General features: G+C 40.4%; 1 protein-coding gene across 3 annotated transcripts in view; it reads right to left on the bottom strand.

The window, feature by feature from the left end:
• DIAPH3 (diaphanous related formin 3) overlaps nt 1–18182 on the bottom strand; it is a 613925-nt gene that overhangs the window by 232354 nt on the left and 363389 nt on the right. For all 3 annotated transcript variants that reach the window (XM_075852308.1, XM_075852309.1, XM_075852310.1), the window contains one exon: nt 13840–14003. In XM_075852308.1, coding sequence (XP_075708423.1) covers nt 13840–14003 — 164 coding nt within the window. The remainder of the gene's footprint in view (nt 1–13839; nt 14004–18182) is intronic.

Consider the following 18182-nt stretch of genomic DNA (forward strand, 5'->3'; position numbering starts at 1 on the left):
TGACCCATCCACCAGATGGGTCATCAGTACATCATCTATGGGAGTCCGACACCAGGGCCCCGAACAGATAAGCTGGTCTGGTGCCTCCGTGCACCGGACGTACAAGCCGGAAGTAGTTAGCTCCGGCCACGGAATAGTGGCCGAGCAACAGTACTGCAGCTCTTCACCTATTCAAGTGAATAGGAGCAGACCTGCAGCACGGCCACTATGCTATGTACGGAGCCAATTGCTTCCGGGCTCAGTACATATAATTATGTGCCACAACATCCAGTGCCCGCACGCCACCGGTGCAGCTCATCTGTGTGGGGTTCGGGTGTCGGACCCGCACCGATGACATACTGATGACCTAGTTGTCAGAAGGTGGACAACCCCTTTAAGAGACACAGCATTAAAACTGAAATCTGTGAGAGGGCCACAGTCGTCGATTGTATAGAGAAGTTGGGGGGGGGGGGGCAAAAGCTGAGCTATTGCACCGGGGCCCATGAGTTTTAGATATAGCACACAAAATAAATCAGTCTTGAAACATATGGGAATCTCAGAACATCAGTGAACAGTTTGTGACATTTTCTGTGTTAAATAGATCTTTTATATGGTGTCCTTACCTGATATGGGTGTGTACTGTTCCTCCGATTTTATAATGAGGCACACGGTGGTTTGTTTGTTTGTCCTCATAACATGCTCAAGTCATATTATAGAAGTAGTTTCCAATACAAGCATTGATTCTGTAGAATATGGTGCTCCCATAGGCACCATAAGACGGCATATGGAGTTCCTACAAATCCATAACATTCCATATGTGGCTCAGCCCATACATTCTCCCCCCTTACATTGCACAGCTGTCACATAGCCAGTAAGGGTCAGTTCACACGTTGCGTAAATAATGCGGTTTTTCCGCAACAGAATTTGTTGCTGAAAATCTGCAGCAAGTATAGTAGCAGCAAAGCAGAGGACATAAAACAATTCTCATCCACACACTGCGCAAATACTAAGCAAAAAAAACAACTGAAATTGACCTGTGGTGCAGAATTTTGTTCCACAGCATGTGAATTGTATTTGCGTAAACGCTGCTTTTTTAGTGTGGGTTTTCCCAATTGAATTAAATATGGAGGTAAATCCCGCAACAAATAGCAGATGTTGCATTTTTTGCGGTGGGTTTGAAGCCATTCTGCGGCAAAAAACACAACTCAGGAAAAAACAAAAACCTCATACTTACCCAGAAGTCTGTATTCCTCCCTCCAGCGCAGCCTCCTGGGATGACGCTTCACCCCATGTGATCGCCGCTGCAGCCAATCATAGGCTGCAGTAGTCTCCTGGGATGAAATGTCCTGCTAGCAGGCTGGCTAAGTGTTGCAGCTTTACACAGCGGACATTCCGGGTGAAAAACTGCACCACGGTTTGGCGTGGTTTTTCGCCCGGAATTTCCTGCTGCGCACTGGGTGGATACGCTGCATGCTTTTACGCAGCGTATCCGCCCCGTGTGAACTTAGCCTAATAGATTTAGCACTGTAGAACTACAGCAAAAGATTTATTGGTGAAGTAGCCCTATAACCTCTGTATGGAGATAGAATTGGAGACATGTACAGGCTCAGCGACGGCTGCTATGTATACGTGCGGTCACAGCCACCCAGTAGGAGCAGCAGACATAATAAAAAGGTACAAAATCTTTTATAAAATCAATTGTAAAGTTATGTCTAACCTGTAAAAAGAAAAGCTCAACAAATATCCCTCAACCCCTTTAAAGTATACATGGATCAAATAGTATCCCGTATTAACCCCGTATTAACTCATTAAAAATGGATCGCTCAGAAACTGAAGTCTTGACACAAGTGTACAATATAGTAATATCTATTTTGTTTTACATATATGCTTGTGACACTAAATATATCTACTATATAAATAAAAAATGTAAAAAAGTGGAAGACCAGGTTAATATAATGTTCATAATATAGATGTTGAACATGTGACACACGTACAAAAAGAAAGTTATTACTGATTGATTGGAATCACAAAAAACAACCATACTTATTACCTTGCTCATAGCAACATTTTAAATAAAAAACACTAAAGTAAAGTGGCAGTGCCAGGATTGCTGATATGATAGAGCTTCATAACTGTATCCATGGTAATGAAATAATTTGGAATTAAGTCTCACCTCTAACGAGAAATGTACATGCTATTATTTAAAGACCTAAAAACTGTATTATGTCTCACTACAAATAGAAATGTCAGTTAAATTTATGACATACCTAGGCAAGGTGAACAATTGTGATCAGTAACATTCACCATGATATTCGTAAATTCATATTTGAGTAATGTGAGGCGTAACTACAGTATAAAGTGTTCGGGTCCATGCCAAACTTTCCAATGCCCTCCCCCTTAGATAAAAAGAAAACACAACAACTGTGAAAACTCCCATCATGACCTGATAAATGATCAGAGAATGCTGGGACAAATCAGCCACATAAAGTAAAGGTCCTCTCATACGGCCCGAGGTGGGCCGTGTAAACGAGCGCCGGTCAACGAGATCGCTAGTTGATCGGCGCTTGTTTTCTCCTGTCACAAGGAGCTACTATGGGGACTAGTGCTCATTACTACGATCAGTTGTCCCCATACATTTCCATCATGTCGGCAGCACAGGGAGATGTGCTGCCGACAACGATAATATTTTGTGCTGCATAAATGATACAATCAGCCAATGAACGACCATTTGCTCATTCATCGGCTGATCGTTGCCCTGTTTACACAGGACAATAATCAGGAACAAGCTTTCTGTGAACGCTTGTTTGCCCGATAATTGGCACGTGTAAAAGGGCCTTAAGTAGAAATTGCAGGGTAGGGGCACAGGAGAAATCAAATCCCAGACTAAAATTAAATTAGACCCCCTACTTTAAATCAGACGCCTTAAGGGTGCAGACACACGCGGCAAAATTTGTTGCAGAAATTTTCAGTGACAAACAACCTCATTCAGAGAAATGGCACTGATTTTCAGTTGCAGAAATTTCTGCAACAAAATCAGGCGTATGGCCAGACCAGACCCTAAAATAATTCAGACCCCATACCCCTAAATTAATGAGATCCTGAAATCAGATCCCAGACCCCTGAATTAGACCTCAGACCAGACTCCAAATCAGATTTTAAAAAAAGGTATTTACTTACCATTCCTTGCTCCAGTATTCTTAGAGCACAGCACACAAGATTGTGGTGCCAGCAAGCATCAGGACGCTGTATGCGCCACAGTATACAAAGTCCTAACGCTGCTTAACGCCGCCGCTGCACACAATGTCCTGACGCTGGCCTGTGCCAGGATCTAGTGTGCTGGGCCCTGTAGTGGCAGAGGGGACGGTGGGCCACATGGACTATAATTACGCCACTGTAGTGATGCATAGGAGCAGACTCCTCCGCTGCTGACCAAAACTACTGAAAAATCAGACATATTTTCTCTTTAAGACCACAAAAATGTGGAGTGAATCTTCTCAAGAATTTCCATAATGTGTTTACGACTTTTTTTTAAATGTTGTAGCTTTTCATTTTAACTTTCCTGGGTATAGCCATATTTGAGGCATCCTGCATTGCGTACATAGACAGGGCAGCACAGTGTTTGTGCTTTATGGCGGCTACAATGAATGAAGTGAATGGCCAAAAAAGTGTCAATAAACAAAAGTGTTTTTTACATATGTCTGGCACTGCCCTCAAAATTCCCACTGGCTTAGTACCAAAAAGGCTAATGGGAAACAGATGAAAAAAAACTGATCCCATAGTCTCTATCTGCAGCTGCACGTTTGCTCTCAGAGTCCGGGGAGCTGCATAGTCGACTGTGCTATTGATTCCATCCAAAACAAAACCGTCACTATTGAGTTCAATGGTGAGGGAAACCGAAGCGGAGGTTTCTGCTTGCCTTTCCGCTGAGGGTTAACCGGACGGAAACCCTTAGCGGAAAGCGACGGTGATGTGAACACAGCCTTATCTGTGTGTAGAGTGGCCTCCAGCAGTACAATAAAGCTGTGATTAACTCTCGTCCTCTAGTGAAAAAGAGATGACTGCTCAGCCTATCTCAATCTACAAAGATGAAAAATGAGCAGCTGAAAACAGGAAACATCAGCCTATTGAGAGTGGTATTTTGTCTCTGCATGGATTGCCCATATGGTGCCTGGCTATCCCGCCAACTGTTTTAGAGGATGCACCTCTATTGGAGATACGCTGCATGTATTCTGGACTTGCCCCAGTGTTCAAAAATTTTGGCCCAGTATTTATGGTTTGGCCTGTGCGGTCCTTCACACTCCTCTCTGCAGAGACCCTTGAGAAGCCCTACTTCATCATAAATCTTCTGCTCTCACTCTCGCGCAACATTGTCGGGTGACGTTTTTCGGTCAGCTATGCAAACTATAGCCCATGCCTGGAAGAAACTATAGTCCATACTTGGGATTCATTTCCAGATTGGATGCTTTCATGTCTAATGAGCAGTTTACTAGAATTCTTTCCGACAACCTTTCGAAATTTCTCAAGATCTGGGACCCGTGGATCTCATATGCTCATCCCCATCTCTCAATCACTAGTCTCACGTTTGCATAGTACTGAAACCTTCCTGGGAAATCTCCCTTCCAGTCCTCCCCCCTTTTTTTCCTCTCGCTTTCTGCCTTTCGACTTTCTTGATGTACTTGTTTTAGTGCTACATGTTACATTTTTGTAATCCAGCTTCTACACTGGATAGAATGGCGCACCTGCTATTCCTCATATAGCCAATGCTTAATCTCAGTTACTACTTTTATTTTTTTTTCATTGCTTTTACAATGCAAAAGCTTCTGTTCTGGCTCTTGCCCATATGTTTAGTTATTTTGAAAATTCACGAAAAATATTTTGAAACGAAAAAGGAGGGTCCATTTAGTCAATGGTCCACCATTTTACAAAATCTGTTCACTTCCCTCAATAGTGTTCAGACTTGGACGTGCATTTTTAAAGAAATAAGAGTTATCTAACCCCATATCTAGGTGTAATTCAGAAACGTCTTTGCACAGACATCATGCAGCTGAACAATTCAAACTTACTATGTTCCACTGAAGGCTATGGAAAGTATTATTGATGAAACTGTGTACTGCCTTAGGGCATGCTGCAAGAGACTGTCAAGATATCAGAAAATATCCTGCCTCTGATACAGTGAAACGGATTTCATGTATTTTGTCAGTTTTAAAGAGGCTGTGTCAACAACATAATATCTATGCAATACGGCTTAGAAACGTTACTGAGAAATTACATATTTATCCCCCCAGCTAGAGCAATGTTTATAAAGTGCATGAGTGATTCCAGTGGTTACTAGTCATTCTCACAGTGTACATATAGTGCTTTTTTAGACCATTTCAGGTCTATTCTAAAATTGCAACGCAGGTCTTCATATAATCTGATCAATACATTTAAAATACAACAACATATACATATTAACTACTTTATCATGAATACTGGGAGAGGTCGCTCACCAAACAATGGGGTCAAATGATCAAGTTGCTGGTAATGCTGGTTTAGTCACGGTTATCAGGAAAATAGGTAAAGTATGCGATCTCGAGTGATCGCCATGATTATCAGCACCAGACGTGCTGGTTTACACATGTCTCAAACCATATAGGAATGCATTAGTAGTATATTATCAGGTGGTTGATGACGAAGGTCCGTTTCGACTTGTGCAGGGTAGGGCCTTGTTCACATTACGTTTCCTAGCCTACATTTGGCGTATACGCTGGTAATAGCTTCCGATGTATACACTGAACGTGGCTCCAGTGGGCATACTGGACAAACATTACTTGGTCTACTCAATACATAAGTCTTACGCATCATGCACATTGTGGGTCGAACTTGCTAGCTTAACCCCTTCAGGACATTCATGAGTTACTTTATGTGGTAATAACATCGGAATGCTTTTACCTATCCAGGCGATTCTGAGATTTGTTTTCTTGTGACATGTTGTACTTTGTTAGTGAAAAAATGTGGTCGATAATTTCAGTATTTATTTGTGAAAAACACCAAAATTTTGAAAAAGATTGCAAAAACTAGCACTTTTCTAAATTTAAACGTATCTGCTTGTAAAACAGATCGTAATACCACACAAAATAGTTACTAGTTAACATTTCCCATATGTCTACTTTGTTTGCATTGTTTTTTGAACATTCTTTTATTTTTCTAGGACGTTACAAGGCTTAGAACTTTAGCAGCAATTTCTCCTATTTAAAAGAAAATTTCAAAAGGTCATTTTTTCAGGAACCAGTTCAGTTCTGAAGTGGCTTTGTGGGCCTTATATATTAGAAAATCCCCAGAAGTCACCCTATTTTGAAAACTGCACCCCTCAAGGTCCTCGAATCAGCATTCCCAAAGTGTTTTAACCCTTTAGGCGTTTTACAGGAATTAAAGCAAAGTAGAGGTGAAATGTACAAATGTTATTTTTTTTTGCCGAAATTCATTTGGAATAATTTATTTTTTTTGTAACACAGAAGGTTTTACCCTGAGAAATGCAACTCAATATTTATTGCCCAGATTCTGCAGTTTTTAGAAATATCCCACATGTGGCCCTAGTGTGCTAATGGACTGAAACACCGGCCTCAGAAGCAAAGGAGCACCTAGTGTATTTTGTGCCTCCTTTTTTTTTGGAATATATTTTAGGCACCATGTCAGGTTTGAAGAGGTCTTGTGGTACCAAAACAGTGGAGAGCCCCCAAAAGTGACCCCATTTTGGAAACTACACCTCTCAAGGAATTTATCTAGGGGTATAGTTAGCATTTAGACCCCACGGGTCTTTTGCAGAATTTCTTAGAATTCGGCCGAAAAAAGGAAGATCACAATTTTTTCCCACTAAAATGTTGAATTTTCTCATTTTCATAAGGGATATAGGAGAAAAAAAATCAATCAATTTTTGTAAAGCAATTTCTCCCAAGTACGGAAATACCCCACATGGGGTCATACATTTTTTTCATTAGAAATGAATTAACCCTTTCAGGACTGATCCATTTTTTGCTTACTTATTTTACTTTTTCAATACAATTGCGGTAATACCAAATTTATATAGTTATTTTTATATTATACTACTTTTACAAAGAGAAATCTAATTGTTAAAATAAAAATGGTTTTGTTTCACCACATTCTGAAAGCCGTAACTTTTTTATTTTTCGGTTGATTGAGCGGTGGGAGGTCTCATTTTTTGCGGGACGTGCTATAGTTTTTTATTGGTACCATCTTTTGGTACATAGAAAGTGATCAAAAAGTTGTATTTAATTTTTTTTTTAGAGCTAAAGTGACTAAAAAAACAGCGATTTTGGCGGTTTAAATTATTTACGTTTTTTACAGTGTTCACAGTGTATATTGTAATTGTTCGGCCTTTTACGGGCGTAGCGATACCAATTTTGTTTATTGTTTTACATTACTTTAGAAGAAAAATGGGGAAAGGGTTTTTTTTAACTTTAAACTTTTTTCTCTCTCACTACTAATAACTTTAATTCTTCTACACATTCTATTAGTCCCTTTAGGAGACTTGCACCAGTGATCATTGGATCGCTGGTACAATATACTGCAATACTAATGTATTTCAGTATATTGTTATTTTTACAGGCTTCTGTAACAGCACGATCGCTGTACCTGTCCGTTAGTCCTGGGTATCAGCTGTAATACAAAGCTGACACCCGCAGCGTATGGAGAGGGCTCAGCATGTGAGCCCGCTCCATACATCAACCCCCGCACCATGACGTGCTATTAAGTCATAGTGCGCAAAGGGGTTAATGCACAGCGGATCGTGTGAATATTGCAATTTTCCACTGGTATGCCATTTTAGTGAATAATATGTCGTGCCCAGTTTGTGCCACTGAAGACAAATACCTCAAAACGTTAAGTGGGTTCTCTCAGGTGTGGCCATGCCATATATGTGGGCACAAACTGCTGTTTGGGCACGCTGCAGGGGTCAGAAGGGTGGGAGCGCCATTTTGATTGGTAGTAGTTCTGTTTGGAGTTTTGCTGGTATTTCAGTTTATAATGTGGGGGCATATGTAATCTGTGCGGAGTACATGAGGGCATAATAAGAGGGTATGATAATGTGGTAAATAAATAATAATTCATAGATGTGTGGCCGGTGTCGCACTGATAAATGGCGCCAGATCTTATCCGATTTTGGAACACTCTGCACATTTTGCATCGCCATATTCTGAGAGCCAGAACTTCTTTATTTTTTCACCACCGGAGCTGTGTGAGGGCTTATTTGTTGCGGGACAATCTGTAGTTTTCATTGATACCATTTTGGGGTACATGCAATTTTTTGATCACTTTTTATAACATTTCTTTGCAAGCCGGGTGACCAAAAACAAGCAATTCTGCCAATGTTTTTTAGTTTACTTTTTGCGGCGTTCACCCTGGGCTATAAATGACAGTTTTACTTTATTTTGCGGGTCGGTACGATTACGGCGATACCATATGTATATAGTTTTTTTTAATGTTTTGCAGCATCGTGCTTTACACCACTCCATCTGACATATGGCATTGTGCTTAGTGATGTAAGACTTGTATGCAGCTGCTGGGCCACGGAAACCCATGCCATGAAGCTCCCGCCGACAACCTAAAAAAACCTAACACCAATAAGATGGCGTATGTTGGGGTCCCTTATTGCAGGTAGACTACCTAAAAATGAACCATAAAGGGACATAGCCCTAAGAGAAATAGTATACTAGAATAATATACAAAATTGCAAACAAAATACTTTATTGAATATAATCGACAATAACATATGATGAAAAGAGAATGGGATACGTCATAAACAGAAATACAAACAGGGTCAGATGGAATAAACCATGACAACAGAGTCAATCATCCAAAATTTTAACCAGACCACGCTCCAATAGTGCATATAGCAGAATAATGCACCTATAAATATAGGTAGTAAAGTCCACACAAGATATAGTGCTACCAGCTAATAATAACGATAAACAGAAGAGGACAATGGATAATACCCATGCCCACTATAGCCTGCAAGATATATAGTTATGCATGAGAAAGTGAAGTGTCCAGAAAACTCAAATAGTTTCAAAAAAATACACCAGAATATAAACTAAACGCCAACTAGGACACAATCATGTAAACAGCTAGCACATACCCTGGGACATGATGCAGAGCGCAGAAGGTCAAGAGAGATGAATGGCTGAATGAACGCCTCGACGCGCGTTTCTCCCTGTGACCGGCTTCGTCAGGAGGCTGTATGCACTTTTGGAGCATGGTCTGGTCAAAATTTTGGATGATTGACTCTGTTGTCATGGTTTATTCCATCTGACCCTGTTGTTTGTATTTCTGTGTATGACGTATCCCATTCTCTTTTCATCATATGTTATTGTCGATTATATTCAATAAAGTATCATGAAGCTCCTGCCGCACAGCTTTTGTGCGGCTGTTAATGCCAGAGGAGGGTTGGAACTCTCCAGTTATCGAGTCAGCAGAGGACAGAAGCCCGTTTGCCAGTATAGGTACTCTACACCAAACCTATATGTCAAAGCTTTTACAGCAAACCGGATATTTCCCCCATTTAAGAACATACAATTCTTATCACCAAACATGAATTCCCTAGACCTCTTGTCCAACAATAGACCACACTACCACAACACACTTGTGCAGAATCAAATATAGAAAAATGTTAAATGGTGTATACAGTATATAGATGTAAGAATGGTCACCGGCATGAAATACAGAATAAATGTTCTACAATTATTAAAAATAGAAGAACAAGCTTAAATATATGTCATTATATTCCATTTATAGGCACATAGAACCAAATATAATAAATCCTGAGTCCTCCTGTGTCTTTGTATCCTGATGGTGCATTCAGCATTGTTGCTTGTGATTTCTTTATTCACATAATTCTTACAGTACACACTGAGCTCTATGAACTCCAGCAGTGTGTCCATATTATATTCTTCTCAGGAAATTATGTATGGCACAAAATTATATTAATAGCGGATTTAGGGTGAAAAGTAGGAAGGCTAGTATTTGTATAGAATGGCAGAGGTCCACTTATATTATTGATGGGGCAGAAATATTTTTTGACAATCTTCTTAGAAAGGCTTTTGTGTTGTAGTTTGACGTTTTTATGTGTCAAAGTAAGAATATGGCTGTGTATGTAAAAAGCTAAGAGAAAAACGTTGCACCCAGAGCCATAGACTAACACGGTAAAATATTATGGATTGTAAATGACGCTTTCCCAGACTCCAGATGGATTCTGATATGCCCGAAAGTACAATCATATATTTCCAGTGTGCGCTTCACATCTTCCAAACGGATCTGCTAATTGTAAATTATTTTTACACTTTCTGTTAGTACACTCAGCAGCAAGGGGCACCAAGGTAATAATATTGACTTTATAAGCTCCCTTTTATATAAAACCTTATCAGCAGAACAAAAAGCAGGATGACTATTGATAAAGCCATATTTTGTCACCGGGCAAAGCATATTATATGACTTCCTCGGTAATGGTTTTCGAAGCAATTTATTCCAAAGTTGAAACATGAAACCCTGTTAAATTCCCAGACACAAGACTTCCAGTTAAGCTATAGGCTGCGTTTATTTCTCCCCTGAAAGGAAGAAGTTAATTCTTTACTCACAATGATGTTCTAATGGATTTAGCACGGCCTCATTTGCATATATATTTAGTGTTTTAAAGCAAACAGACTAGTTATGTTTCAAGTGTTATGGTCTATATTGCGATTCTGAGACTATTCTCAGCTCGGCTCTGCACCAATATACGGGAGAGGTAATACAGAAGTTTATGCAGATAATGGCAGTATTAAAAGAGATTATGTGAACATTACCTACTCATATTTACTTTATTCAGATATTACAGATGTAGCATAGCGGAGATTGTTACTTGGCACAACATAACGTGACATCATGAGGTGTTATCTGTAGCTTTACATACGATTAGAGGAAAGCCTACCTTATTATCTGAACTCCTACCTTACGGACATAGCGTCTGCCACTAGAGTGTGGATTACCCGCAGCATTTACACTAGACCAAGTGGCAAACCTTTTTGTCATTTTGCCTAAAAATGTTCTGGGATAGTGTATTGCTGTAAATCACCAACTGAGGAAATGATTTTACAGCACTTTACTGTAGTTTTCTACACCCAAGTAAACTCAATGTAGTCCAAATATGAATACAATATAATAACATAGCGCCAGCCTCAAGATCCCCCTAACATTTGGTGCCTGCCACCGCCTCCTTATTGCCCTCTCTCTGTTGGTGTCCCTCAAGGCTCTGTCCTAGGACCCTTGCTCTTCTCTATCTATATCTTTGGCCTAGGACTGCTCATAAACTCTCATGGCTTTCAGTTGAACTATTACGCTGATGTCCCACACGCTCAAATTGACCTCTCTAGAGAGTGCATCAACTATCTCCTCCGGCTTCCTACAAATTAACATGGACAAAACCAAATTTATTATGATTCCCCTATCTCATTTAAACCCCTACCCGATCAATCACTGGCCCATTTTGGCAGGTACAACGAGCGCCGATCAACAAAACAGCTCGTTGATTGGTGCTCGCTTGATCCTTTTAGAAGAAGTTAGTGTGGGGTTAGTGCGCTCGTTACTCCAATCGTTCGTCCCCATGCATTTCCATCATGTCGGAAGCACATCTCCCTGTTTACACAGGGAGATGTGCTGCCGACAATGATAATATTCTGGGTATTTAGAACTATACAATCAGCCGATGATTGAACATATATGGACAGTGATGTTGGCAGCAGTGCTGTAGTCCCCGGGCAGAGCATCAGCTGATGCTATGCTCGGGAACTCCAGCGATCGGAAACCCCTAAAATCAATGACCAAATGTCGGGAGCAGTGCTGGAGTCCCGAGCAAAGAGCTTGCTGATGCTCTGCTCGGGGACTCCAGCAAAAGGCAATGTGACAGCCCCTTGCGGTCATGCCATTAATAACACGCCGACACGAAAAGCACAGGAAAAAAGCCCTCAGTCACGTGGGCCCTTTTGCGCGTCAAATATTAGAAAAGCTACAGGACTTCCGGGAACAATTCACCGGGTTTGAACTGCACGATTTAGTACCAAATTTCTAATTAAAGTACATTAGTAAGTGACTTTTTACATAAATATATTAATGCAATTCTTGATCCCTGAGTAACCCCTTTAACGTACATACCCTATAAGTGATTCCTTAATTCAGTGTTTTCCAAACTGTGGGTCGCGATCCACTGGGGGAGGGGGTCGTGTGAAGACCTCTGGGGGAGTTGTGAGCCACTCACAGATGTCCCAGTTTCAACAGGATGCAGATACAGGTGAATCCAATGCTGGAGCAGGGAGCAGACGGCTCCTTGCTCCAGCATTCACTATGTAATGCCGACCGTGAGCGGCTTGACGCAGACTGGTGCGATGTAGTTACGTCATTGCGCCTGTTTGTGCCGAACAATACACTGCACAGACAAGAAGCGCAGAAGGTTCTCCTCCACTCGTCGTGGGAACAGGGATAGGTAATTATTTTTATATTAGGCACTATGAGGACATTATACTGGGTATGGGGGGGGGGGGGCGCCATGGGGCAATATACTGTATGGGGCAGCTGTGGTGGCATTATTCTGTGTGTGGGGGAGCTTTATGTGAACTATACTGTGTGTGGGGGTAGCTATAAGGGAATTAAACTGTGCGGGGGCAGCTATGAGGGTATTATACTGTGCGGGGGCAGCTATGAGGGTATTATACTGTGCGGGGGCAGCTATGAGGGTATTATACTGTGCAGGGGCAGCTATGAGGGTATTAAACTGTGCAGGGACAGCTATGGGGGCATTACACCGTGTGGGGGCTACTACGGGGGCATGATACTGCGTGGGGGCACTATGGGGTCATTATACTGGGTGGGGGCAGCTATGGAGGCATTATACTGTGTGGGGGCACTAAGGGGTCATTAAACTGGGTGTGGGCAGCTATGGAGGCATTATACTATGTGGGGAGCAGCTTTAGGGGCATTACGCTGTGTAGGGAGGCATTATAGGGACATTATACCGTGTAAGGGCATCTATGAGGGCATTACACTGTGCAGGGGCAGCTATGAGGCATTACACTGTGAGAGGGCAGCTATGGGGGAACTATATTGTGTGGGAAAAGCTATCGGGGCATTATCCTGTGTGGGGGCAGCAAAAGGGCATTATACTGTATTGGGGACAACTAATTTGTGTTTCGCCCCCGTGTGCTACACCTCTAGCTACGCCTCTCAGGGTCACTGAGGGACAGGTCGGGTAACGTGGTCCACCATCAGCGGCCATAATCGGGCCTCAGTGACACACCGCAGCAGAATACCTTGAGCCTGCCCCCTCCCGCACAACTATCATTGTTTTCGATGTTGCAGATACATATTTTTCAAATGAAGCTACGTACAGGCATCTAGATATTAATGATGTTGACATACATCAGACGAAATGGGGCTATGTAAAGTAGTGGTGGGGGGTCCCAAACAAAAGTCTCAGCCAAAAGTGGGTCCCGGGCTCAGAAACTTTGGGAACCACTGCCGTAATGATAGAATACCTACTTTCTTAGTTGAATATCTAAGGTTTGTGTATAACTTACGAGAACCTCTGTGATGTCTGTTGAGGTCTCATCCCATTAAACATGGTACTGTAATCCTACAATGGTTATTTAGTTCCCTTATATAAGAATTTATTTTCCTCTTTGTGCAAATAAAAGAATTAATGACTCATTGTACAACTTATCTATTTTTACATGGTCACAAAAGCTTTATTAACCTTGATGTTGTTCTTACTCAATAAAATGTTAATGGAAAATAAATAAAAAAAAGGTATAAAGTTGCAAACACGTCAAAACTACATACCCCGAACATGGTCCTGAAGTTATTCAGATCAGTAAAAAATTCCTCCACGGAAACCTTCTTTGCATCAAGGACGTAATATTCCATGACACTTTGATAAAGCTTCTCCATGTTTTCATACATTCGTGACAGCTTTTTAAATTGCTCTCTTGCGCATACTGCAAAACTGTGCATTACTGTTAAGGTAGATGCTAAAAAAGTGAAAGCACATATGTAGAAAAAACTTGCCGTATAATCAGTTCTGACTACAAACTACAAGAAATTAATAAGACAGGATTTACTAGCTTATTGAGAATACACAAACATAGATACACACACACATATATATATATATATACACACACACACACACACATATATATATATACACACACACACACACACACACACACATATATATACACACACACACACACACACACACACACATATATATACACACACACACACACACACATATATATACACACACACACACACACACAAACACACATATATATATACACACACACACACATATATATATATATATATATATATACACACACATATATATATATATATACATACATACACACACACACATTTATATATACACACACACACATATATATATATATATATATACACACACACACGCACGCGCACACACTACCGTTCAAAAGCTTAGGGTCACTTAGACATTTCCTTATTTTTGCAATTAAAGCAAAGTTTTTTTTCAATGAAGATAACATTAAATTAATCAGAAATACACTCTATACATTGTTAATGTGCTAAATGACTATTCTAGCTGCAAACGTTTGGTTTTTAATGCAATATCTACATAGGTGTATAGAGGCCCATTTCCAGCAACCATCACTCCAGTGTTCTAATGGTACATTGTGTTTGCTAACTGTGTTAGAAGGCTAATGGATGATTAGAAAACACTTGAAAACCCTTGTGCAATTATGTTAGCACCGCTGTAAACAGTTTTGCTGTTTAGAGGAGCTATAAAACTGACCTTCCTTTGAGCTAGTTGAGAATCTGAAGCATTACATTTGTGGGTTTGATTAAACTCTCAAAATGGCTAGAAAAAGAGAGCTTTCATGTGAAACTCGACAGTCTATTCTTGTTCTTAGAAATGAAGGCTATTCCATGTGAGAAATTGCCAAGAAACATTAGTCTCTAGTTTGAGAAATAGACGCCTCACAGGTCCTCAACTGGCAGCTTCATTAAACAGTACCCGCAAAACGCCAGTGTCAACGTCTACAGTGAAGAGGCGACTCCGGAATGCTGGCTTTCAGGGCAGAGTGGCAAAGAAAAAGACATATCAGACTGGCTAATAAAAGGAAAAGATTAATATGGGCAAAAGCACGCAGACATTGGACAGAGGAAGATTGGAAAAAAGTGTTATGGACAGACGAATCGACGTTTGAGGTGTTTGGATCACACAGAAGAACATTTGTAAGACGAAGAACAACTGAAAAGATGCTGGAAGAGTGCCTGACGCCATCTGTCAAGCATGGTGGAGGTAATGTGATGGTCTGGGGTTGCTTTGGTGCTGGTAAAGTGGGAGATTTGTACAAGGTAAAAGGGATTTTGAATAAGGAAGGCTATCACTCCATTTTGCAACGCCATGCCATACCCTGTGGACAGCGCTTGATTGGAGCCAATTTCATTCTACAACAGGACAATGACCCAAAGCACACCTCCAAATTATGCAAGAACTATTTAGGGAAGAAGCAGGCAGCTGGTATTCTATCTGTAACGGAGTGGCCAGCGCAGTCACCAGATCTCAACCCCATAGAGCTGTTGTGGGAGCAGCTTGACCGTATGGTACGCAAGAAGTGTCCATCAAGCCAATCCAACTTGTGGGAGGGCTTCTGGAAGCATGGGGTGGAATTTCTCCCGATTACCTCAGCAAATTAACAGCTAGAATGCCAAAGGTCTGCAATGCTGTAATTGTTGCAAATGGAGCATTCTTTGACGAAAGCAAAGTTTGAAGGAGAAAATTATTATTTCAAATAAACATCATCATTTCTAACCTTGTCAATGTCTTTACTATATTTTCTAGTCATTTTGCAACTCATTTGATAAATATAAGTGTGAGTTTTCATGGAAAACACAAAACTGTCTGGGTGACCCCAAACTTTTGAACGGTAGTGTATACACACACACATATATATATATATATATATATATACACACACACACACACACACACACACAAACACACGAATACATATATACACACAAACACATATACACACAAACACATATACACATACACACATATACACAATTTATATATCTATTTATATATCTATATACACACAATTTATATATCTATCTATTATAAGCTGATCCACTCACAAAACTTTAATTACAATGTTCTTGGTAACTTCTACTACCTTGTAATTTACATTAAGAAGTGAATCTTATCATGAATAGTAACTTATATAACATTTCAAGATAGAACTGGTCTTTATATCTATTACAATATAAATTAAACAAGGATGTACATTAGCTGTCATAGTTGTAATAAGCACCTTACTATTGAGCTGTCATGCAGTGGGGCTGAACTGAATGAAATACCATCACTCACAATTTTTCTTTCAGGTGCTGAGGAGCTGAATGTCAGATTGTTTCAGTAATAATAGCAAGACATTGTTTCAATGATCTGAATATGAGGGAGTGAACGCCTTCCACAAAGAGCCCCACAGCCCTGGTTTCCCAGACAATGCTTGCATTCTGCCTACAGTATCAACAGGTGAGCTATGGTAACATGCCTTAGGACCATTTCACACTTTTCTTTACCTTTTAGCCTTTGCAGTTTATGAATGGATTCATGCGGGGCATACATGATCGATTATACGTAAAATTGACTATTAAGATATAGGACACTATATAGATAATATCAAAGCTATATACTGCATAGATTTAAGATCTATTAGCCTGGAGCTCAAATAACTCACAGAGGATTGCCTAGACAGATATATTGTACAAACCCTCAGCGAGCAGGATTAATGGTTTATTCACACATTAAGGCTCAGTCACTATTTGTTACAATTTCTGAACACAGCAAAAATGACCGGTTTGTGAAAAAAAAAACATGATAAATCTGCAAATCCGCAACGTGTGAATACACGCTAAGCAGTGGCAGATCATCATTAGGGGAGAGCTGTGTGGCACTATATACAAAAAGGGGGGAAAGCGCTGTATAGCACTATATACAAAGGGGTAGCGCTGTGTGACACTATATACAAGAAGTGGAGTAACACTTTGTGACACTATATACAAGGGGGGGCGCTGTGTGGCACTATATACAAAGATGGAGGGGCTCTTTGGCACTATCTACAGGGGGATGTGTGTGACGCTACCTACAGGGGTGATGTGTGTGGCGCTACCTACAGGGGGCCGTGTGTGTTTTTACTGTCCGCTAATATGGATCTATAGCCATCCGAAATAGCAGAAGTGCCCTGACTTCTATGGGCGAGTCTGTGTTGCAATTGTGGATAAGAATAGAAAATTTTCTATATCTTGTGGATAATTTCCACGGCCCGGTGACACATCCGTAAATATACGGTAAGTTGTCTGTGGCTAATAGAAATTAATGGGTCCGCAATTTCATCCATAATTATCTCAGGCAAAAAAACAATACCAGGTTGGAGAAGAAAAGCTTAAATAACGTGCCGCAGCGAAGCCCCACTCACTTTTTCGGGCACATGTGTCTATGTCTGAAAAAGTAGTGCAGGGTCTTCATAACTATGGAGCTTCATGCGAATGTCATGTTTTTCAATGTATTAATGCAAGAATATTGCCCTAAATACACTAATAAATAAGTCCCATTGTATGTTGAAATGTTGCATAAATATTACTTATTTTAAAGAAGTTGTCCAGTCATAAGAAATTGATGTCCTATCATCAGGATAGGCCATCAATATCTGATTGCTGGTGGTCCGTCTCCCGGAAATCCTGCAGATCAGCTGTTTTGAAGTGGCCGAAGCGCCTGTACGACATAGCCAATTTGGTGCAGATTTTTAATGCACAATCCACAAAAAATTAAAGTGCAATAAATGTAAAGATTGTTTTCAAAAACTCATTCACATGTAGTGGATTTTTCCTTGCAGATTTGAGGGCATACTATGGATTTTAAAATCTGAGGCATGCCTATAACATTGTGGATTTTCTCCACGCATATCACCCTTTGCAACACAAAGGATGAAATCTGTTGTAAATATGCGTCAAAATGTATAATGTAACACATCGTGTTACACTATACATCACGGTCAATTTATTTTTTGTAGTTTTGTTTGTTATCATGCTTTTGGTGTTTTGTCATCTCCATAAAAAAATATAGTAATAAT

Source organism: Rhinoderma darwinii, chromosome 2, assembly GCF_050947455.1.
Source record: "Rhinoderma darwinii isolate aRhiDar2 chromosome 2, aRhiDar2.hap1, whole genome shotgun sequence".
In the NCBI taxonomy this organism is placed as follows: domain Eukaryota; kingdom Metazoa; phylum Chordata; class Amphibia; order Anura; family Rhinodermatidae; genus Rhinoderma; species Rhinoderma darwinii.